General features: G+C 62.7%; 1 protein-coding gene across 1 annotated transcript in view; it reads right to left on the bottom strand.

Moving 5' to 3' along the window:
* The window catches only part of SND1 (staphylococcal nuclease and tudor domain containing 1), a 69,708-nt gene extending 46,025 nt beyond the window's left edge, over positions 1-23,683 (bottom strand). Inside the window, exons 1-10 of the mRNA XM_050325024.1 lie at positions 23,529-23,683; positions 19,948-20,097; positions 18,688-18,808; positions 16,914-16,992; positions 15,782-15,942; positions 15,533-15,624; positions 14,334-14,492; positions 13,857-13,963; positions 13,541-13,631; positions 7,232-7,345 (exon numbers count right to left, since the gene is read on the bottom strand). Coding sequence (XP_050180981.1) covers positions 7,232-7,345; positions 13,541-13,631; positions 13,857-13,963; positions 14,334-14,492; positions 15,533-15,624; positions 15,782-15,942; positions 16,914-16,992; positions 18,688-18,808; positions 19,948-20,097; positions 23,529-23,603 — 1,149 coding nt within the window. The 5' untranslated portion in view covers positions 23,604-23,683. The remainder of the gene's footprint in view (positions 1-7,231; positions 7,346-13,540; positions 13,632-13,856; positions 13,964-14,333; positions 14,493-15,532; positions 15,625-15,781; positions 15,943-16,913; positions 16,993-18,687; positions 18,809-19,947; positions 20,098-23,528) is intronic.
* Between the last annotated feature and the right edge of the window lie 252 nt (positions 23,684-23,935).

Genomic DNA, 23,935 nt, shown 5'->3' with positions numbered 1-23,935 from the left:
TGGAGCTCCCTGGAGCTCCGTGATTCCACAGCCATCCTCTGGAATGCGAGCTGGCAGGTGCCTGGATCTCCCTCCAAGCACCAGTGTTGGAACACCAGGCGCTTTTGCTGGGTCAGAGCAATTACAACACTTAGCTGGAAGTTGTTGGGGAAGCACTTTAGCACAGCCCGATCTCCAGGGACGATTCCTTCCCTGGCAGACCCAGCACTCCGCAGGAGTGCTCCGTGAGGAGCAGATGGGCTGAGCGGGGCTTCCTCGGGGCGACGTGGCCTCGGGGGCCTCGTGCCATCACCGGCGGCCACGGAGCCGCTGCCTCCTGCAAAAGCCGCTCGGTAATTGCTGGCAAGGTCCTGCCCAGCTCCCCACACCGGCTCCGGGGCCACCGGCTGGTCCATCACCAGCCTGGCTTCTGCTCCTCCGCGCTGCTGCGGCTGCTGCTCCACCGCTCCGGGCTGGGTTCTGTCCTTTTTTCGCTGCTGAGCTTCTGCTCTCTGAGCCATGAGCAATTTCCTGGGATGCCAGCAGCTGTAATCCATACAGGAACCCAACTGTGCCAGCTCACAAATTAATCCAACCCGGATCAGGCCTTGTACCTGGCCCCGACAGATCCCCCGGGAGCCAGGCTCCGGCTGTGCCGTGTGTTTGGACATTTGCTCGCAGCCGGGGCAGGGACACGCTCCGGAGTCAAAGCAGAGCTATTTTACCAACGGTCTGCATCACCTCAAAGCCCCTAAACCCCCTGCTACCCCAGGATTTAACACCCTGCACTGCCGGGAGCTGCACTGCCGCAATCCGCGCTCATGGATTAAACACCGACCGGCTGCTTTTCCATGGTGGAATGACTTTGGGAGAAGGCAGCGAGGAATGGCAGCCGGAGATGCAAGCGAATCACTTTTCCAGGCGCAGCACATGCTGCCCGGAGGGCAGAATCCAGGCTGCAGGAACATGCTGACTGCACATGTCTCGTCCCTGGCAGCGATTGCAGCCCCTATTAAATATTGAGCTGGGAACTCCGGTGCCCCCGCTCCCGCTCTCCTCGGCTGCCCCTCTGCTCTGCCAATACCTCGGATCCATTAGGGCCGTGCCGGAGCACTCCGAGCTCCACGCGCCGGCCACGCCGCAATCAGTTCCGTTACACAATCCATGGATGAGCTGCCATGATCCTTGTAGCTGTAATTTAGCGGAGAGCAGGCACTGATGAGTTCATGGGATTGTTCCTCGTTAATCTTTCATGCTCGTTGAGTGCGGAGCAATTTGTGTAGTACAAACCCTGCTCAACAAACAGGGAGACGCGAGCGGCTCTGCGCAGACCCCGCCGGTGATCCGAGTGCTGCATCACCAGGCACGGCTCATCCCGGCTGAGTGGCCTTGGATTCAACCCTGGCACGGGGATCCCGACCGCTGGGAACAACCTGCTGCTGCAGCAGGGACTGTCCTCATTGTGCCCATGGGGACTGTGACAAGGTGGAGATCCAGGGGCAGCTGGGCTGAGCTGGGGGATCCCCCGGCTCCTCCAAGGTTCACTGCCTTGAGCCACCCATAGAAGGATCACGGACTGGTTTGGGTGGGAAGGGACCTTAAGGATCACCCAGTTCCACCTGAACAGGGACACCTTCCACTAGCCCAGGTTGCTCCAACTCATCTTTGAACACTTCCAGGGATGGGGAGGTCACAGCATCCGCACGGCAACCCCAGGATTTGTGCCAATGTCCAAACTGCTCCGGGGGCTTTGCAGAGCAAACCGAGCTCTTCCCTGCCCAGATAACGCTCCTTCTCCCAGCACCCCCTCTGAATTCCCACCTGCCCTGGGGATGCAGCGCCAGCTCTCCTGGCAGGGGCTGTGGCAGCGCCTGCGCTCCCGAGGTGCCAGAAGAGCCTCTGCAGGGACCGGAGGAGCCGGTCGGCATTCACAGCTCCCATCCGACTGCTGCCAAGCTGTGCAGCCGCCCTCTTCCCAAAATCCAGCTGGCTGCAGAAAGCTCCCGGCCGACACCTGCAAACCATCTGTCGAGCCTCACACGGCACCCACCGAGCAGGACAAGGCACCCACGGCGCCCCAGGCTCTGCCACTGGCACCCTGGGCTGGCACAGGGATGGAAGAAGCAGCTCATTTCCAGGGATGAAGCAGCTGGGATTGCTAAAAATGGGTGGGATGGGATCTTTCCTGAGCAGCTCGATTTCCAGTTCTCACACAGGGTTATAAATCCAACTCAAACAGCCTCAAAACCAGCAGCTCGAGGGGCCAGGCTGCCCTTGACCTCAAGGTCATTCCCTGCCCTTCCTGCTGTGCAGCCCTGGCAGCTCCAGCTCCAGCGGTGCTGGAAGGGGCTGGCACTGTGCCAGGCAGGTCCTTTGTACCGAGCGCTTCCAGTGCCACATAAATATCCTGGCAGTCAGCAAGTGACAGGGAAAGGAGCAGAGAAAGTACCAGTGTTTGATGGGGTCTGGGTAAAATATGGCTCCTCCTGAAATCCGCTGGAGTGCAGCGGGATGAGGAGCCACCATCCATCCCCTGTCCATCCCCTGCCCCTCTCACGTCGCTGGAACAGATCGACCACAACATTCCAGGCACACAAAAATCCCTGTCAGGATTTAAACTCCGGCCCCTCAGGGAGCAGTTGCTCGCCATGGGAGGAGCCTGAGCCCCAGAGTTGCCCCAGCACCGACCTCCCGGCATCACCGGGCTCTGTGGCAGCACCAGCATGGTCAGACAGACGGACACAGCCACAGGCCTGGCATCACCCCCTGACACCGAGGGCATGGGGTACCACCCTGTGCCGAGGGACCCGCATTCCAGCCAGGATGCTGGCTCTGGGGCACCATCCCTGCCTGGCCAATCCCCAGCTGTGAGGGACCCTCAAGGTGCTCTTGCTGTCCAGGGCCTGGAGGACCCCTCATCTGCTCCCAGCCCAGCACCAGCCAGCAGCTCCCTGCCTTTGGAATCGGATCAGAAAGCCCAGGAACCCGCACGCAAGCTCATATGAGAGCTAGGAAAAAAAAATATCCAAGCCCAAATCCATCTGTTCTCCCTCTTTTGAAGCCATTTCCAGCTTCCCCGTGCCTGCAGCTTTTCCCTGCCCCGTGTGGTGACAGCTCGTGCCAGCTCTGCCGTGAGCTCCCGCCGTGCCCAACACGCTCCCGGCCGACACGAGGCTCCCACTACTCCAGCAGCCAGAGCAGGCACTGCCCTGGGGTCCCTCCACCCCACGTCCCATCTGGAGGGGGCTGGAGGCACCCAAAGGCACCCGTGATCCCTCCCCAGTGCCCACCACCAGCTGGTGTGGGGCAGGGGGACAGGGAAGAGCCACCATCCAGGAGAAGCAGGGAAAACCAGACAGCCTCAGCTTTGTGCTCTCGGAAAACACGTCTGGAAGGTGTCCCAGGGCCATCCCCACAATCCTCGAAGAAATCCCACAACGCCAATGCAACCTTATCTACGCAGCGCAGGCGGGAGCCAGGACCAGTGAGTCCCGGAGCAGCGGCACCGCCGGGAAAGGAGCCGGGATATCTCCGCTCCCCATCCCATTTCCACTGCCTCTCTCCAGCTCCCAGCGCTGCCAAAAACCCCCCAGGTCCCCCCAACAGCCACCCTGTCCTTGCTCTGGCCAGGGGAACGCTGCCCCACTTCCAGTCCTCAAAAGTGCCACCCCACCAACCAGCAGGCTGCTTTGATTCCCTATTTTTTTCCCTTTTAATCAGTACCCATGTGTTTGACTCCCCCTCTCCAAGAGAATTACCAATTAAGATATCAATTTAGATAAATTGGGGGATTGGAGCAGATTTGTGCTGCAATTGCATCAATCCGGCAAATATAGCTGGAGCGGCTGCCGGGAGTCTGGAATGTGGCTGCCCAAGGAGGGAGCCTGGGATTAAAAAAGGGAAGTAGAAATATCCTGAACTCTGGGAACAGCGGTGACACTGACACCCAGGAAAGCTCCAAGGGGGATCCAACAGGTCAGAGCCCATCGCCTCAACCCTCCTAGGGGCTGCTCTTCCTCCCATCCCACAGCGCTGCCAGATACGGTTCAGTTCTGCCTTTGGAAGGATCCAATGCTGTCAAACTGCTTTAGCAGGACTGGATCCATCACAGAAATGGATGGACAGATCCCAAATCCCAAGATGGGGTTTCAGGGTTGAGCAGTGCACGACGCCGGAGCGATGGGCACCACCTACAGCCACGGAAGGGCTTCCCTGTGCCTGGAGGTGCCTGGATCATCCCAAAAACTGGAACACCCCGTGGTCCCAGCTCTGGATGTGAGTGACATCCTGGTAAGGGTCTCCAGCCATCCCAGCAAGGCACTACAGCCGTTCCCACATACCACAGCACCAGCCCTGCACCTGGAGCAGCGGGAGATGCATCTCCACCCCGACCCGCCACGTTCCTCGGCAGAGCCGAGCGCCAGGGACGTCCACGGTGCCCGGCTCCTGCTCTCGGGATTCATCCCGCGCCGGGAGATGAAGGTGGGAGATGAAAGGCTGGAGGATTTCATTACACTCCGTTTTCAGTCTGTCACTTCCCATCTCCTCCATCAGGTGCCGTGGGACCAATTATCGCTCAGCAGGTCGGGACGGAGCTCCCCGACAGAGCCGCGATATCCAAGTGCTGCCGCCGGATACTGTGGGAATGTGACGGCGGCAGAGCCGGGCCTGGCACGTGGTTACGGAGCTGCCAGGACATAGGGGCGGGGTTGGTGGGTGAAACCCTCCAGGAGAGCCTGGAATCAACCCTAAATATATACTTCATATGTTGCCTATTAGGAATTTTATATCATATATAATATATAAACTTTTCAACCACTGATGGGGAAGAGGAGGGGTAAAAGCATCACTAATTGCACTCACAGGTAATTAATTACCACATAAGCAGCACCAGGGATGAAAACACAATGGATCTACAGACAGATAAAACCCAGAGGGAAATGAAGGGGGTGTAATGGGGGCACGCCCAGGCTGGGGGGCCCTACTTGCTCCTGCAGCCCTGGGGGGACCAAAGAGGGCAGAAGAGTTGGTACCAGTGCCAGGACACAAAACTCCACCAGTTTGGAGTGCCCAAGGCAGAGCCTGGCACAGACAAGGATCCAGGACTGGCTCCAGAGCACCGGCTGCTCCAGCCCTGGGAAGAAAGGGAGGGAGAGGAGGAAAGGGGAAGCAGCTCTTCCTCCACAGCACCACAGACAGTGAGGACTGGGAATCCCACCCCAATGGGGGTCTGGCAGCAGGACCACGCACCCAGAGACCCTGGGTGTGCCCTAAAGGTGCAGATGATTCCAAATGCCAATCCCGTTCCATAGGAACAGAGACGGACCAGCAAAGACTGGCGACTTGGCTGCGATCCAGCGACATTGGTGTGATGGGACGTGACATCACGGTGCTGGGATGTGACATTGGGGTGGTGGGATGTGACACTGGGGTGCTGAGATGTGACATTGGGGTGGTGGGATGTGACATTGGGGTGATGAGATGTGACATTGGGGTGCTGGGATGTGACATTGGGGTGTTGGGATGTGACACCGGGGTGCTGGGATGTGACATTGGGGTGCTGCGACATGACATCACTGTGCTGAGATGTGACACTGGGGTGCTGGGATGTGACACCGGGTGCTGGGATGTGACATCACTGTGCTGGGATGTGACACTGGGGTGCTGAGATGTGACACCGGGGTGCTGGGATGTGACATTGGGGTGCTGGGATGTGTCACCACGGTGCTGGGATGTGACATTGGGGTGCAGGGGATCCCCGGCAGGGTCCTGGCCTCGGTGGGGCAGATCCCACGGTCAGGGTGCCCCGGCAGTTCCCAGCAGCAGGATAAGGCCCCTCCCGCGCACGCGGAGGGTTTTTGCCGCGGCTCCATCGGCAGCACGGCGGGGGGCAGCTGCCTCTCTGCAGTCTCCTTGGAGACTGCGACCGCTCCGCAAAGAAATCCCGCTCCTCCCAGCAGTGCCAGGGGGGAGCAGGTCCCCCCCCCAGGACCGCCCCACGCGTCCCCCCCGTGCCCACGTGCCGCCTGGCTCGTGGCAGCTCCATCCCCACGGTGCTGACGCCAGAGGAACAGCGGGAAGAGGTTCATCTGGGAAGTTATTACTGATTCAGCGTGGACAAAACAAGGTGGCATCCTTGGGAGGAGGAATTTCCAAGTGTTCCTGTTCCCACAGCAAGCCGGGGTCACCCCGGGAGCTGCGGCCTCGGAGCCATCACCCACCGGTGTGGTCAGGCCAGCCCCGAGCTGGCGGTGCCATTTGGGATGGGAAACAGCCCTGGAAAAGGTGGGTTTGGCACAATCCTGGCACAAGCTCCCCTTGTGCACGTGGGTGGGAGCCTCCTCGGCATCTCCAGAGGTGCTGGAGGAGGAGGAGGGTTGTGCCAGGAACAAGACGGGTGCTCAGAGGGGTCCCACAGCTCTGAGTGCATCAGCACTGGGGGGAAGGAATAACAGAGGGAAAGTGGCAGCATGGAGAGAAATCCCTGCCCTGAGGAGCCCCCTGGATGGGCCCAGATCAGCTGCCACCAGGTAGTGCCCAGTTTCTGTGCCCACAGCCCTGCCCACAGGTACCGGCTGCTCCAGAAAGGCACAGAGGGATCACAGCCACATCCCCGCTCCCGGCACAGCACAGGAGCTCTGAGCAGGGTCAAGGGGACTCAGCGTGTGGCACAGGGATCAAACACTCATCCAGGCTCCCGCCACAGCCCTGGAGCTCTGAGAGGGTTCAGGAGACTCAGCGTGGGACACAGGGATCAAACCCTCATCCCAGCTCCTGGCACACTCAAGGAGACTCAGCGTGTGGCACGGGGATCAGAGCCACATTCCAGCTCCCAGCACAGCACAGGAGTTGTGAAGGGGACTCAGCGTGTGGCACAGGGATCAAACCCTCATCCCAGCTCCTGGCACAGTACAGGAGCTCTGAGCAGGGTCAAGGGGACTCAACGTGCCCAAGCCGAGCTTATCCCAGCCCTTTCAAGTCGCTGCCGAGCGCGTGGCTCTGGATCCAACAGCGCCGGCTTGACAGAGGCTCAAACCGAGCCCAGCAGAGACCAAACTGTGCAGGAACAATGCAGCCTTTCCAAACACTTCAGTGCCCACAAAGAGCCCATCCAGATCCTCACCCTGCAGGTCACCACGAGTCAGCCCCCTCAAGCCAGAGGACAGATCACGGTCACCGATGTCGAGCACTGGAAGCGGGCACGGTCCCGTCCCCACAGCCCCCTCCCCACTCGCGGCCCCACGCGCGTCACCTGAGCGCTGTCCCCCTCCAGCCGCGGGGGTCGGATGCTGGACAGGTGGATGGTTTTGTGGTCCCCGGAGTTGAGCTTCACCACGATGGCGTCGGCGTTCAGCACCTGCATCACCTGGGGACGGAGAGGGGCCGTGGTGAGCGCCGGGATGGCGGCACCCTGGGCACACCCAGAGCCAGGCGCCGCCCTGGCACCGGCTCTGACACCTGACCCACCCCGGCTCGACCCACGGCACAGAGAGAGCGGTTCCAACCCCATCCCGGGTACTCAGGGAGTCACCGGAGGGAATGTGGCTCCCTGGCATTCCCGAGGTGCTGCTCTCCCAGCCCGGGAGCTCAGCACTGCCCAGAGCCCTGCCAGGTCCCTGCGTGGTGACACCGAGTCACACCAGTCGTGTGTGTCCCGTGCCAGGGCTCAGCCCCCAGGGTTTCATTCCAGAAGCACCCTCGGCTCGATAGCAGACAATGGACAACACATGTGGAGGAGGGAGGGGGCACAGCCCGTGGGGGGAACTCTGCCACCCATGGCCTGGCTGCCACATCTCCAAACAGTCAGGGAGCAAATTAATTACAGTCATAAAAACATGGAATCCTAGAATGGTTTGGGTGGGAAGGGGCCTTAAAACCTCACCCAATCCCACCCCCTGCCATGGGCAGGGACACCTTCCACTAGCCCAGGTTGCTCCAAGCCCTGTCCAACCTGCCCTTGGACACTTCCAGGGATCCAGGGGCAGCCACAGCTTCTCTGGCCAACCTGGGCCAGGGCCTCCCACCCTCCCAGCCAGCAATTCCTTCCCAATATCCCATCCAGCCCTGCCCTCTGGCACTGGGAAGCCATTCCCCCCTCGGCCTGCCCCTCCATGCCTTGTCCCCAGTCCCTCTCCAGCTCTCCTGGAGCCCCTTTAGGCCCTGCAAGGGGCTCTCAGGTCTCCCTGGAGCTTTCTCCTCTCCAGGCTGGACACTCCCAGCCTGGTTGCAGAACTGAGGAGGCTGAGGCAGGCAGGAGGAAGGCAGTGGGGCTCACTGGGAATATTAAACACTGGTTTAATATTCCCAGTTTCCATTAACCTCTGCTCTCCAGCTTGGTCAAGCGGAGCCAGCACAGCAGGACAAAGCACCCGGATATTCCCACTGGCAGAACCCAGTCCTTCCCCTACCCTGTCCCAGCACAACCCTACTCCCTCCAGTCACACCAGGGCAAAAGGCTCCCATTGTTGCTCATGCACAGGATCCCAGCCCCACACGACCCTCTGGAGCCTGGGGGAAGCGGAGGGAGGCAGGCACGGACTTGCTTCACACGCAGCACTTTTTGCCCCAACAAGCACATCAGCCCCTCCAAACATGCTTTGCCAGAGGGAAAACAGGACTAAAGGAATTCAGATTCAAGCAGACACTGCGGATCACCAGGGCACAGCAAACCCCCCCAGGGACAGCCCTGCCACGGCCTTGGCCTCTCCCGGCACCCAGATCCTTGATTTTTCCTCGGCAGAAGGAGCCCAAAGCCGTTTTCCTGCCAAGTGGAGTAATCAAATCTCATGCTCCAGGGCATCCCCAGCGCTGCCGGCACGAGGAGGGACCCGGCCTCTCTCCCTTCCCTCGCACACAAGACTTGGGAAAAGCAAGATGTGCAGCTGAGGCGCCGCAGCCAGGGATGCTGCGGGCCGGGCGCGGGGGCACATCCCGCGCTCCATTACACAGCCAGCACGGCCTCCGCGGTCACATCTCATTTGTGCTCTGGCAGGAGGCAGCAGCTCCTGGCACCGCGGCCCCCCGGCACAGCCCAGGAACAGCAGCGGGCGCTGGCTGAGCCCCTCCGGCCTCTCCCGGGCAGGATGAACTCGCAGGACCCCGTGCCGGGATGACCCCGCTGCCATGGGGCTCTGCAGGACACGGGTGCAGCAGGACGTGGCAGCTGGGGCTCCCAAGGGATGCCAGTTCCAGGCGGGAGTGAGCAGGGTGGCAGCAGCTAAGAGGGACCCCCACATGCCCCCCATCCTGGGGAACCTGCTCCCTTCCTCTGGGCAGGCACCACAGGGAGGGCAGGAGGTGCCCTGTCACCCCTCCCTGGGGACACTGCGGGCAGGGGGTGACACGGTGACAGTGACCACAGAACAGGCAGGAGGTGACCTGTCACCCCTCCCTGGGGACACTGCGGGCAGGGGGTGACACGGTGACAGTGGCCACAGAACAGGCAGGAGGTGACCTGTCACCCCTCCCTGGGGACACTGCGGGCAGGGGGTGACACGGTGACAGTGGCCACAGAACAGGCAGGAGGTGACCTGTCACCCCTCCCTGGGGACACTGCGGGCAGGGGGTGACACGGTGACAGTGACCACAGAACAGGCGACTCAGCACTGCGCCAGGGGCCATTTGTCTTCCCCCACTTCCCCAGCCCGCTGCATCCAGCTTCCTTTATCCAATATTTATTGTGGCTTCACCTGCCTCCGAGAGGCCCTTTGATAAAGGGATTGGAGGGATTATTTTTTTAAACCTCTGCAGCTGTTTCTTGCAGAGCCGGCACGTTCCGGCGCTGCTTCCCAATCCCGTGGGACACGGCCCTCACCCACGCTGGGAGCAGGGAGGGGAGGCCGGGGGATGCTCCTGAGGGCAGGGGGGCTCCAGCTCCCACTGCCAAACCCCAGCCAGACTGGGTCCCCTCATCCCATCACTGCTCCCCACGGAAAGAACGTCACAGCAGTGCCTTGTCCGTATTATCACGGAAGACTTTTTTCCTCACTGCAAGAGTTGATCCCAACAAAGTTTCCAGTTTTCTACCCCAGGGCTTTGCTCAGTCCCACTACTGGGGAGCACAGAGGGCAGGAGAGCTGGTACCGGTGCCAGGACACAAAACCCCACCAGTTTGAAGTGCCTGGCTGCTCCAGCTCTGGGAGGAAAGGGAAGGAGAGGAGGAAAAGGGAAGCAGCTCCTCCTCCACAGCACCACAGTGAGGACTGGGAATCCCACCCCTGTCTGGCAGCAGGGCTAGGCACCCACAAACCCTGGGTGTGCCCTAAAGGCACAGGTGATTCCAAATGCCAATCCCATTCCATAGGAACGGGAATGGACAGACAGGCACAGCCCAGTGACTTGGCTGCAATCCAGCGACATCAGGGTGCTGGGTATCCACAGGGAGACCCTGGGCTCAGTGGAGGCAGAGCCCACGCTTAGGGATTCCCTGGAAGTTCTGTTCACAGCTTCCCTGGGAGCTGAGGGGACAGGGACCCCTATGCCCACATCCCAGCTGCCCCCCAGCTCCCCAGGGCTCCTGCTCCCAGGACAGCATCCCTCTCCTGGGGGATCACCCTGTCTAGGATGCACAGGGAGCATCCCCAAAGCTGGGGGTGACCTCCCACACCCTGACTATGGACAACAGGGACAGTGGCACCTTGGGAACTGGTGCCCACCTCCAGGAGAGGGGTGGGTGCTGTCCCCCCAAAAAAAAGCTGCCTCCTGAGGGGTTTTGGTAGGTCTGGTGCTCAGCTCAGCTCAGGAACAGCCCCCGGGCTCGGCCCTGGCAGATCCCACCGAGCTCCGCCATGATTTGGCCACGACCGAGGCTCCAAGCAAAAGGAATAAAAATAAAGATGAAAGGACAGGGGCACAGCTCATCCCGATCCGCCAGAGCCGGCGTGTGGCAGGACAGGATGCAGAGCCCGGATGCGGCCGAGGGGCTGCCCAGGGAGCCCCCCCCAGACCCCGAGGGGGCCAATCCTGCCCCGCAGCAGCGAATGGGATGACGCAACCCCCTCGAGCCCCGGCACAAAGCCGTGTTCTAACCAGCCCTGGCAGAGCCTGGCTCTCAGCCTAATGTATTCCACTCTCCGCAGCGCTGTCCCAAATCCCCGCGTGCTCCAAGACAAGCTGACGTAGGGATTTTGGGAGAAAGCCTCCAGCCTCCTCAACATTTTCATGCCTCTGCTTTTCTCCTTGCCACTCACAGGCACCAAACCCACAATCGAGGCCAAGCCTTAATTTCTCCCCGAGCCCACCCCTGCACTGCCAGCGCCGGCGGCCGACGGCAGCGGGAGCCAAAATTAGCCGGAGTCGATTCGCCACGGTTGATCAGCGGTGCAAAGACAGGTTGGGTTCTTCCTCCTCCTCCTCCTCCTCCTCCCCTCACCAACCCCCTCCAGCAGCTCCTACGTCAGCTCTGCCGCTGCAAACGAGCACCGTCGTGCTGAGCACAGAGGCGGCTTCAGTGCCAGAGCGATTCCTGCCCACCCGCTCCCTGCCCGTCCCCAGGGGCTCAGACCCCTCCACGGGCACAGGGAGGACGGACGGGAACTCAGGGAGTCCCTGGGGGAAGCCGGGCACGTGCCCAGCTGCGGGTTCAGCTCTGGCCCTCGGAGGCGTGTGGGCATTTGTCCTGATTTTCCCTGTCACTTACAATTCCAGGGAAGGGAAAAACAAACACCCGACCCAAAATTGACACTGCAAACAGCGCGCCCGGGGGGGGCTGCGGTGCCGGCCTCCGAACCCCTGACTGGCACAGGTCTGCACAGAGCAGGTTTGAACAGAAAGGCGGAGAAATGCCACGTCTCCTCCCTCAAAAGCAGGCCGTGGTGTTTGCTGTGTCTGGGGGCTCCCACTGCTGAGCCAGGGCAGTCAAGCCTGGTTCTGCTGGAGCAGAACCAGGAGGGCTCCAGACTGGGGGACCCCCGGTAGAGCGAGGGGCTGTGCCCGGAACTGCTTGGGGGGGAGTCCTGCTTGCTCTGCTCTGGGACCCACAGGGTTGCCCCAGGAGCGGATTCCCACTGCTCCGAGGGGGATGTTCCTCCACTGGGTTGGAGATGCTGCCAAGCTCCAAACCCACCCCAGGAACCCCCTTGCCGGGTGTCTCCGGGTGGGACCCTCCTTCTGCAGCCACCCTGGCCTTGCACGAGCCATCCAACAAAACAACAGGCATCTGGGAAATGCCAGGAGCATCCAGCCGCCCCCTCCACCAGCTGAGCCGAGCGTGACTAACGGCCCCGTGCCGGCTCCTGGCGCGGCTCCGGCGGCAGCCGCTGCCAGCGGCGGGATGGCGCTTCCCAGCGTGCCAGCACCGGCACACGGCCGTCCCCGTGCCCACGGGACACCTGCCCAGGGCTTCTCTGGCACTGCCATCGCAGCCCCTTGGGAGGGACCAACCAGGCCCTTATCCCCAGGGACGGGCTCTCAGAGACCCTCAGGGCTTGGCATTCCGGCTGTGTCCCTGCGCCCAGCAAACCCCTCCCTGCCTGGGGAAGCTGGTGGGAAGATTTTGGGGACCTCTGCTGCTGTCCAGCCACATCTGAGCCATCCGAGTTAACACACGAGCCAGCACCTCCCCGGCCTCATCCCACTGCACACGAGCCCACAGTGCCACACGGATCAGGATCAGCCCAGTGCTCCACGTGGATGAGACTGGACCAGCTGCAAGAGCTCCTGGTTCTGTCCTGCTCAGCAGCTGCAGAGCTCTGCTGCTGCTGCCCCCTTCAATCTCAGGCATGCAGAAGCCCCCCAGGAGGCAGGATCTGAACCTGCGCAGGGACGGTGCTGACTTTCCAAGAAATGCGGCTGCTGCACATTCCCAGGGAAATTCCAGCGGAACTGTGAGCCCATGGCTGCTGCACTGGGTGAGCCAGCAGCACCATCTAGTGGGGCTGCTGCCCTGCATCCTGCCCGGATCCCGCAGCCCCCACAGCCCCTCACAACCCAGCAGGGATAACCCCCACGCAGCTTCACCCCCTCCCATATCGGCTGTGCCCTCCAAAGCACAACGGGGCAGGAATATCATGGCATCCGTGTGCCAGAAACACAGGCAGGGGACACCTCAGCTCCCCACAGAGCCCCACAGCACCACACCAGCACCCCCCAGGAGTGGGGCTCAGCAGTATCTCCAATCCATGGGACAACAATCCCCCCAGGAGCAGTGGGAATCCATTCCCAGGGGAACCATCCCCCTGAGAGCAGTGGGAATCAACCCACGGAGCAATCATCCCCTGGGAGCGGGGCTGTGCTGTGACACCATGCAGGCCAAGAGCATCCCTGTGGTCCCCCAACAGCCGGGGTGAGGTGCCAGGGCACCCACCAGCTCATCCCTACGAACCACAGCCCCTTCCCCTTGAGGCTCCTTCCCTCCTCCTTCCACCTCTTCCCACCACGGGCCTGCCGGAGATCCCGGCGTGCACCTGGCTGGTCGTGCACCACGATCCATGGCAGGATGGGAAAACCCTCTGAGGTTTATCCAAGCCCACAGAGCGGCCAGATACGGAGTTGAGCACCTGCCCTCCACCCCCAATCCCGGACTGTCCCTTCCCAGCCCCACCTGCCTCATCCTGCCCCTCACCTTGGCCACAAACTGCTTGTCCTTCTGATCCAAGTTTGCTGTGGGGGCCACGTAGTCCCTCCAGATCCTCAATTTGCGCTCTTTGGCGAACCTGCAGGAGAGGGGACAGTGGGACATCGGGGTCCAGCAGGGATGGACACGCCGGAGGTGACATCCCCAGCAAAGCCCTGGCTGGGACAGCGGGGCTGAAGAGGACTTGCAAGGGGAGATCACATCAATCCCACCTGGGAGAGCACTGGATGACCTCCACGAGGCTGGGAAGGCCCCCCTGGGAGCAGGTGGGAGTCGCCCACGCCAGCCCCCAGCCCACACCCACCTTTCGGCCGCGCGCAGCTTGTCGGCCCCACGGGTGTACACGGCGATGGACCAGTCCACACACCGGGCAAAGCCCTCCTTCAGCAGCAGCTCTGTGATGTTCCCGTTCTGGGGAGAAGGGGAAGAGGCTCAGGGTCAGCACTGGGAATGGGATATTGGACACCCACCCCGTCCCTGCCCCGCTGAGAGAGGGGAGCTCGCCCACCCTGTGCAGCCCCTTCCACATCACCGGTCCCCAAAGCCCCCTGCGAGGTCTGGGCACAGCTCCCAGTGCTAGTGGAGACCACCCCAGTGACACCCACAGGGCTCAGCTCTCCTCAGATGGAACAGGATCTCCCACATCCACCAGGAAGAGCCCAAGACCCCCAGTTCCCCCACGGGAAGCACCAGGATCTTGCAACCCCCTTTAGCATCACCAGCAGTGATGCCTGACAGCCCCCAGGACCCTGCCCCTCCCTGCCCCCCCAGCCCCACTTGCCGGGTGCAGGATGGTGCCCAGGATGTTCTGGTTGTGGCAGCTCTCCAGGACAATCTGCACGTCCCTCTGCAGCAGCCGGGACTCCGTGAAGAACTTGGCTTCGGCTGCAAACGGCTCCGGGACCTCGGGAGCGTCGGCCTCGCGCTTGAACGTGGGGCACTGCGGCACAGGGGGACAGTCAGGGCATGGGATGGCCACTAAAACCTCGGGAAGGGGGTGGGAAACCTCCCTGGGGAGGGGTCTGCACTCAGCCTCGTGCTCAGGGTGTAGTTTGGGGTCTGTGTGTCCCAATGCTTCAAGCTGTGTTCCACTGACACAGCCCTGCAACCACCCCAGCGAATACTGACAGCAGCAAACTGGGACACGGGGACCAACTCCAGCTCTGGGATGCCAGGATAAGGATGTGGAGGTGCTGGAGTGAGTCCAGAGGAGGTCACAGAGATGCTCCAAGGGTTGGAGCCCCTCTGCTCTGGAGTCAGGCTGGGACAGCTGGGGAGGGTTCACCTGGAGAAGAGAAGGCTCCAGGGAGACCTGAGAGCCCCTGCCAGGGCCTAAAGGGACTCCAGGAGAGCTGGAGAGGGACTGGGGACAAGGCCTGGAGGGACAGGACACAGGAAATGGCTTCCCAGTGCCAGAGGGCAGGGTTAGATGGGATATTGGGAAGGAATTGCTGGCTGGGAGGGTGGGGAGGCCCTGGCACAGGTTGCCCAGAGAACCTGTGGCTGCCCCTGGATCCCTGGAAGTGTCCAAGGCCAGGTTGAATGGGGCTTGGAGCAGGTCTAGTGGAAGATGTCCTGCCCATGGCAGGGGGTAGTAGTAGTGGATGGGCTTTAAGGTCTCTTCCCACACAAACCATTCCATGATTCCATGAACTCCCAGTATAATTACAAGCAGGGTGCCCAACAGCCCAGAGCTCGAGTTCTGCCCAGCCTGGCAGCACAGAGCCAGTCCCCACCCAACCCAAACTGTCCCCATCCCCACGGTGACACCCAGGGCTGCACCCAGCCTGGAACTGCACGTACAGCAGGCAACAAGAACATCCCTCCATCCCTCCCTCCCTGCTCCAGCCCCGTGAGCTGGGCAGCCACAGGGACCGGAGCAGCCCCTGCACTCCTGCCAGGACGTGCAACGCTGGTGACAACTGCAGAGAGAATGTGCTGCAGGGAGGGCAGCAGGGCCCTGCCGGGGCCGGGGCTCACCTTGATGCCCGAGAGCATGACGGTGACCAGGTAGTAGTCGGGCAGCAGCAGGGCCCTCACCACGCTGCCGTCCCGCACGTGCTCGATGATGGCTGCGGAGCAAGGCACGCATCAGTCCCCCTGTGCCGGGCCCCGGGAGCCCAGGGGTGCCAGAACAGCACCAGGCACAGGCAGCCAGCCCTGACACCACGGGCAGCAGAAAGGGGAGGACACGGTGACTCCACGCCCTCCTCTCCGATGCCACCTTACCATTGACCGGCTTCTGGTGCAGGGAGTCCACGAAGTGCCGGGGGTTCTCGATGGTGTACTTGAGGTCCCGCACGGTGTGGGACCCCGTGCCCTCGCTCCACATCCCCTTCTTGGCGCTCTTGGCCTGCTCCTCCAGCTCTGCCAGCCGGCTCTGCTCGGGGCTGAGGGCACAGGGACGTGGAGTGAGGTTCCCGCAGGGTTTATCCCGGGAACGTCCATCCCTGTCCGGGTGAGCGGTTGGGCTCCGGGAATCACAGCGGTATCCTCTGGCACCATCCGTGTGGGAACAGGGGCCGGGAGCACCATCTCCCACACACTGGGGAGACTGAGCCCGTGGGAACCTTCTAGAAGCTGCCTTTGTGCACCACGACGGAAAAGCAGCAGCATTCCCGGCCCCCAGCAGGGCAGAGCAGGCTCAGGAGAGGAGGGATGGCAAACCCGGGTACATGTTGGGCCAGCCCATGGACCAGCCCAGCCCTGCACACACAGGTGGCCACTGAAGGGCCACCAAAGGGCCACCAAAGTGCCAACTATCCCCTCCCAGTGTTGACACCAGCCCTGCCACGCGCTGTCCCAACAAATTCAGGGATATTTAACAGGTTGCTCAGAGAAGCTGTGGCTGCCCCTGGATGTGTCCCAGGCCAAGTTGGATGGGACTTGGAGCAACCTGAGCTAGTGGAAGGTGTCCCTGCCCATGGTAGGGGATGGCACTGGGTGGGCTTTAAGGTCCCTTCAACCCAAACCATCCTGGGATTCCCTGATCCTACAAACGAGGCTGGCCCTGCCCTGGAACTGAGTCACACCTCTGGAATGGGATCACAGGTGCAGGACAAGGGGCAGGAATGTCACCACCACCTCTCTAGCTGGAATTAAAGCACCTCAACTCCACACCAAGTGTGACTGTACAGAGATCAAGAGCTCCAGAAGATTCCCTGCTCCGCAGCCCAGGAACACAGCTCTCGTACTTTAGCATCCCAGGAAAGGAGCCAGTCAGGTCCTCCTGCCCAGCCCCTTCACATCCCAACCCTAATGGGACACTGGGAATGCCCGTGGAACCACAGGGAGCTGGGCAGCAGGGCCTGGTGCCAGGCCAAAGCCAAGGAGGACCTCAGGATGGGAGCCCCGTACGTACTTGTTGGCCCGGATCCCTTCCCGACGGGAGGCAAGTCCTTCGGCCACCAGGGACTCGGCGATGTTCTCACCACTCGTGTCTGTGCAGAGAGCAGAGCAGTCAGGGAGAGGAGCCACTGGCACACAGGGTCAGCCCAGAGGGACGTGGACCTCAGTCCTGGCAAGCATTCCCAAGGTGATTCCAGGTAGCAAGTGCTGGAGCAATCCCCAGCTGGAGCCTCACGCAGATGCCACACAGCTGCCAGGGAAACTGTCACAGCATTCCCACATTTATAGTATTTAAACCCTGACAAATTTCATCAGGAAGCGTTTTCTGCCTCATTTCCCCCTCCTCGCCTGCCAGGCTGGGCTGGAACAGGGATGGGGAGGCCCCGGCGCAGCAGCCGGAGAGGCTGCGTTGGGCTGAGGAAGCACCACAGAGCCAACAGCAAAACCTCTTCTCCAGCTTTTTTTTGTCCCAGGCTGTGTCTCCAGGGCCTGCCCAGGCTGAAGGGCAGCCCTGGGGGAAAGTGGAGAGCAGCAGTTCTCCAAAATCAAAAGGCTGGTCTCAATCCTGGAGGTCTTTTCCAACCTAAATGACTGTGATTCCAATCCCTGCCTCTCCAGGAGGGGATCCCCGTCCCAAAGGGCTTCCCAGACCCCCAGCAAGCTGGGAGCTCAGGAATGCATCACAGAATGTCCTGAGCCGGAAAGGACCCACCAAGATCATGAGTCCAACTCCTGGCCCTGCCCAGGACACCCCAGAATCCCACCACGTCCCTGAGAGCCTTGTCCAAGTATTCCTTGAGCATGGAGGTATCTTTGATATCCACGTATTCGTGGTCTCAGGGGAGGGTCCCACTCCCCTTTCCTGCAGCCTGGGGACCAGGGGGGTCTCATGTTCCTGTGCTGCAGTGGGACCCCCAAGGGGACACAGGAGATGCTGCCTGGAATGTGCTGGATGTAGTGGGCAATGGGAATTCAGCTCTGGAATGGCCTCCCAGCAGCCAGGTGCTGGTGGAAAGGGGGTCACACCTTGGCCACATCCAACTGAGCCCCCACTGGGAGGATCAGCTGGGTCCTGCTGAGCATCCGCTCATCCCAGGAACCCATCCATGCCGAGATCTCACTCCCCTTCTTCAATCCCGAGGGAATTCCGAGAGGAACAGAGCCGGCAGCACGATGTGGTCACCTCCCAGCCTCTCTCCCACCAGCCTGGGCGATGGCCGAGGGGCAACCACAGGGAGCGGGAGCCCCAAAACCCATCCAGCATTCTCAAGGGAGCTGCTTCCTCTTGGGAATCTCAGCCACAGACAAGCAAGGGATTTATAACAACAAAAAGGATGGAAAAGGGAAACCTGTGGGAATTCACCCGATGCCCCCGTCCATGAGCCTGGAGCTCCGGAGAGCACGGCTGTGCTCCAGCTCTGCACCGGGACCAGCGCCGGGCATCACTCCCCTCCCAGAGCTGGGGTCCATGGAAAAGAGGGAATGCATCCTTCTGCTGCCAACAGTGCATCCCAACACCTCCACTATCCCACTCTGTTCCCCCTCAAAGAAATCGCAGGTGGTTTTCCAGCTGGATTCGTGCTCAAGACCCCCCTCAGCCGAGCCCAGGAAAGCTCCTGGGGCAGAGGGAGCAGGGCTGGACATCGCTCCCCTCCCAAAGCTGAGTGTCCATGGAAAAGTGATGGAAAAGTGGGAACGTGTCCTTCTGCTGGCAGCGCATCCCAACTCACGCTCTGCCTGTGCCCCCCAATCCTCCCCTCGCCCTCCCCCAGCACCCCCCAGCTCACCTTTCCCCAGGTACACCATCCCATACTCCCGGCCCTGCGGGGTCTTGTACTCCACGGTGAAGCAAACCTCCTTCCCGATGAGCTTCTTCCGCAGGAACTCCCGGGCCGGGAAGCCCCAGGGCTGCAGGGAAAGCAGTGAACGTGAGCCAGAGGGGGACCCAGAGCCCTCCTGCTCTGCTCCACGGGTGCTCCAGGGCTGTGCCACAGCCCATCTGCAGCCCACGAGGAACCAACTCCTCGGGAGAAACACCCCCAACGCCCCAAAGGGGTCACGGGTGGACTTCCAGCTGGGCTTGCGCTCCCCAAAAACCGAGCTGAGCCCGGGAAAGCTCCTGGGGCAGCTGGAGCCGCCCCAGCTTGCACAGACACCCCGGGGGCTGTGTGGGAGCTGTGGGGAGGAGCAGGGCGGGATGTGCCCGGCCAGGGGAGCGGGGCTCTGCCAGCCCCCTCCGTGCCCAGCAGCGGGAAGGCTCCGAGCCCCGGGAGCTCAGCCCCGCTCCAGCAGCGGGTGGGCGGGAGCGCGGGCCGGGGGAGGGAACATGACGTGCTCATAAACAATTAGCAAACCTGACAGGCGTAATTTTTGAAAAGAGTGACATTTAAAGGCTGTTTAGAAGACAAAACTCCCCAGGGAGAGCAATTAACTGCCAGCGCTCCGCACCACCCCCGGGCTGGCAGGAGGGGGGCCGGGGCCGCTGGGGTGGGGGGCCAGGCCGGGGTCCCTCTGGCACAAACCCCGTGAGCCCCAAATCAACTCCCTGAGCCCCAAACTGACCCCCCCGAGCACCAAACCAACCCCCCAGAGCCCCAAACCAATCCCCCTGAGCCCCAAACCAACCCCCCAAAGCCCAAACCAACCCCCCCGAGCACCAAACTAACCCCTCCGAGCCCCAAACCAACCCCTCCTGAGCCCCAAACCAACCCCTCCTGAGCCCCAAACCAACTCCCCCAAGCCCCTCTGGTCCTGTCTCGGGCACATGTGTGACCACAGAATGGTGAGGAAGGAGAAATTCACCCCAAAATGCATGCTGGGGGCTGGAGCAGGGAAAGAACCCTTTGAAAGGCTGAGTGTACCCCTGAGTGGGGGACCCTGTACCCCACAGCGTCCCCCGCGTCCCCAAGCCGAAGGGACCCGCCCGTGCCCCTGCTGGCAGCAGGTTTGGGAAGGGGCAGCGCCTCTCCCAGCAGTGCAGCTGAGGGGGGTCCTGCAGTAGCCTGGAGCCCCCCACCCTGCCCCCTGAGCCCCAGGGCAGCACCCACCTCGTCCGGGGTGTCCTTGGCGTCGGGCTGGCCGGGGGCTCCGCGCCGCGCCAGGTTCCCGGCACGGATGTTGCTGAGGTTGATCTGGCGCTCGGGGGGGGGCCCCCCCCGGGGCTGCCCCCGCACGATGATGGCACAGCCCGACAGCACCTGTGGGGACAAGGAGGGGTCACGGGGGGGCCCCCAGACCCGGCGGGGGCAGCCGGAGGGGGGCCGAGCACACAGGGAGGTAATGCCGCACGGACAGACAGAATTCCAGGGATCCACCCCAGGAACTTGGCACCACAATGTCTCAAGGCCTGGAAAAATCAGGAGTTGTCGCAGGTTTCCTCTCTGGAGATGCAGGATGGAGCCAAGGTCCGTGTCCTGGGCTCATGCCCAGCAGGAGAGAAGGGATGCTGCCCCTCTCAGGTGAGACCTCGCCTGCAGAGCTGCCTCCAGCTCTGGGGGCCCCAAGATAAGGATGTGGAGTTGGTGGAGAGAGACCAGAGGAGGCACAGAGATGCTCCCAGGGCTGGATCCCTCTGCTCTGGAGCCAGGCTGGGACAGCTGGGGGGGTTCACCTGGAGAAAAGAAGGCTCCAGGGAGACCTGAGAGCCCCTTGCAGGTCCTAAAGGGGCTCCAGGAGAACTGGAGAGGGACTGGGGACAAGGCCTGGAGGGACAGGAATTGCTGGCTGGGAGGGTGGGAAGGTCCTGGCCCAGGTTGGCCAGAGAAGCTGTGGCTGCCCCTGGATCCCTGGAAGTGTCCCAGGTCAGGTCTGGAGGTAGGAGGTGTCCCTACCCACGGCACAAAGGTGGAATGAAATGACCTTTAGGGTCCCTCCCCATCCAAACTATTCCATGATTTTAAAAGATTCACAGCAATACCTGTCAAACACCCCATTCCCTCCTTCGCAGCACAACCACACACAGGGTGCTCTCAGTGCACAAATCACACCAAGAACTTGGACAATCAGGATTTCGCTCCCAGTTCTGCCCCGCCGGATGAGCCCAGCCGGGCCATCCCATCCCACCTTCCAGGTTTCCTCCCGTCTCCATCCACACACAGACTCCAAGCTCCCAGCCGGGCAGCCCGAGCATGCCGGGATCTCCCTGTTCCTGGTGGGATCGGTGCTGGCTCCCGGCACATGGGACTGATGCTGCCCAGATCCAACCCCTGGGTTGGGTTTCAGTGTGTGCCCTGGCCTGCTGCCACCCGAGATTCCCACGGATGCTCGTGGTGCATCCCAGATCCCTCTGGCTCTGTCCCTGTCACCGGAGCCAGCCCATCCCCGTGCCAGGGACACCAGCTCACGGTGAATCCCTCTGGATGCTGCCCCCACCATCTCCCACATGGCTGGACCCCCAGCAGAGCCTGGGATGTTGCACCGGGAGCCACCAGGAATCAAGCTGGAAGTGAATCCCAAGCCGCACACGGAGAGATCCCGGCACAGGCTCAGCGCTCCAGTACTTAAGGACTTAGAGGTTTCATGGTTGTAATTAACCTTAATCTTTAATTTATAGGGCATGGGGAGGCCAGGGGATGCTGCAGCTGCTTTGTTCGATTACTGACACGAGCCCTGGATCCCGGGATGGGATCCAGTGTCCCACAGTCCATGCAGTGCTTTGGGGGGACACGGACAGCTGACATCAGACCCTCGTGCCCCTGTGTCCCCTTCCTGCCCAGGGAGCACCCACATTGCCCGTTTGTCACCTGTCCAGGGACCAGGCAGTGATGGGAGCAGGACAGGTCACCCACCCAGGTGTCACTGTCCCCTCTGCCAGCCCCAACCACGCTCCTCCTCACCAGCAAAACCATCCCAATCCCACCCACCCCGCCAAGGGCTCCCTTAGAGCAATCTGGGCTTAAACCAGGCTGGAAAAGGCACACTCCAAGGCCAGGACAAGACACAGGTTGGATGGACCCTGGAGATGGCCTTGCACATGCCGGGCGTGGATGGCACCGGGGTTGTGTTGGCACAGCCGGGGTCCAGAACTGCCCCTGTGGGGCATAAAGGGGCAAAATCCCTGGCAGGACTGGGAGGGAAGTTCCTACTCTTCACCCTGTCCTGGTCCTGCTGATTCCAGCGTGAAAAGCCCCAAAAGCCTCAAAGCTGTGATGGGAATCACAGAGGAGCACGTGGCTGGCACCGTTCTGGCTGCTCCCGCCACCTTCCGGCTCCAGTGTCACCACAGAGAGCCAGGCAGCCACCTCTCCTCTCCGGGGGAAATTCTGGGCTGGCTGCCCTGGAGAGGGAAGGGGACCCACAGGGACATCCCCAGGAGGATATCCCACAACAACCCATCCCCAGGCACAGGGCACCAGGTCACACCGTGCCCCCCAGAGACAGTGCCCCCCAGGCACAGCTGCCTCCCAGCCAGCAGACACCAGAATCCTGCCCAAAATCCCAGTATGGATCCACAGCCCCTCGGACAGAGCCAGGCCAGCACAAGCAGCCAGGTGTGCATTTTCCCGAGCATCCCAAAATCCACTGGTTGGGCAGGAGGCTGCACAGGGCAACAGGAATGGATCCCGTCTCCAGTGGGACACTGCACAGGGGCAGACCCCAGACCTCCAGTGCCCCCAAACCCCTGGTGTCCATCCCCAAACGCCCCGTGTCCATTCACAGACCTGTGGAGTCTATCCCTGGACCTCCACTGTCTGTCCCCAGACTCCTGGGGTCCACCCCCAGACCTCCCGGGTCCATCCCCAGCCCCCGGGTGTCTCCAGCCCTGTCCCCACAGCTGCCTCCGGCTCCAGGTGCAGCGACACGCTGGGCAAAGCTCTCGCTCCAAAGGCAGCGGTAGGAGGGGAATGGGGGGTCACCTGCAACCCCCCGAACCATCCGTACTCGGGCACAAGGATTTGGGGTGTCTGGGGACACGGCAGGTACCGCGCTGGGGTGGGACAGGCACCAGGAAGGGGCACGGGGACCGGGACTGAGCCTGAGCCCGACCTTCGCTCTCCGGGACTCTGCTGACAACACAAACGGGGACCTGACACGGGGGGACCCCACACCGGGACCCTGAAGGGGCCCTGAAGGGACCCCATCCCGCCGCTCCGCCCCGCCGGGACCGGCACGGCGGGGGCTCCGTCCGCGGGGACAGCCCGGGAAGAGGAAGGAGCGGAGCACGTGGGGCACCCGCCGGTGTGTCCCGTGTCCCCGCGGGGCCGCCGCTCACGGCGCCGAGAACCCCGAGCTCCCCGGGGCTCTGGGAGGCTCCGGTGCGGCGGCGGACCGGGACCACCGAGCCAGCCCCCGCGGAACCCGAAGACCGTCCCGCTCCTTCCCCGCGGCCGGGGCGGCCCCGGGACGGCGGCACCGCACAGCCCCCGGTCCCGGCACGGGAGGGGGCCCGGGCGCTGCCCGCTCCAGCAGCCCCCGCCCGCGGGGGTCCCGGGGCCGCCGGGGGGAGCGGGACAACGGCGGCCGCCAGGAGGGGGCCCGGGGGCGCTGCCCGGGCGCGGGGGGACCCGGGCACCGGGGCGGAAGGTGGGGAGCGGAGAGGCATCTCGGAGGGGGAGCTGCGAGAGCCGGGGCGGCCCCGGGCACCGGTGGGGTCGCGGCCCCGGGGAGCGGCGGCGGGCAGAGCCATTACCATCTTGACGATGCCGCGCTGCACGGCGAGCGGCGGCGCGGAGCCGGCCTGTCCGGGGCTGGCCGCGGAGGCCATGTGGCGGCCGGGCGGGGTCGGGCTGGCGGGGTGGCTCGCTCGGTCGGTGCCGGTCGGACCGGGCGGGGGGAGCGCCGGGCCCGGGGCGAGCGCGGAAGGGACCGCGGGGCGGGGCCTCGTGGGGGCGGGGCCTCCGCGCGGCCCCGCCCCGCGCGCGGCCCCCGGCCAACGGGAGGCCGCCCCCGCGGCGCGCGCGGCCCCGCCCCCCCGAGCCTCGGCCAATGGCGACGCGCGTGGCCCGCGAGGCGCGGGGCGGTGGGGCGGGGTGACGTCACAGCCCTCGGCCACGCCCCGACCGGCGCGCGGGAGGGGGCGGGACTTCCGGGGCGCGC

The sequence above is a fragment of the Myiozetetes cayanensis genome, unplaced genomic scaffold (genome assembly GCF_022539395.1).
Source record: "Myiozetetes cayanensis isolate MyiCay16 unplaced genomic scaffold, myiCay2020 scf3, whole genome shotgun sequence".
In the NCBI taxonomy this organism is placed as follows: domain Eukaryota; kingdom Metazoa; phylum Chordata; class Aves; order Passeriformes; family Tyrannidae; genus Myiozetetes; species Myiozetetes cayanensis.
Note: the sequence above shows the minus strand (reverse complement) of the source record. Positions and strands in the feature narration are given on the sequence as shown.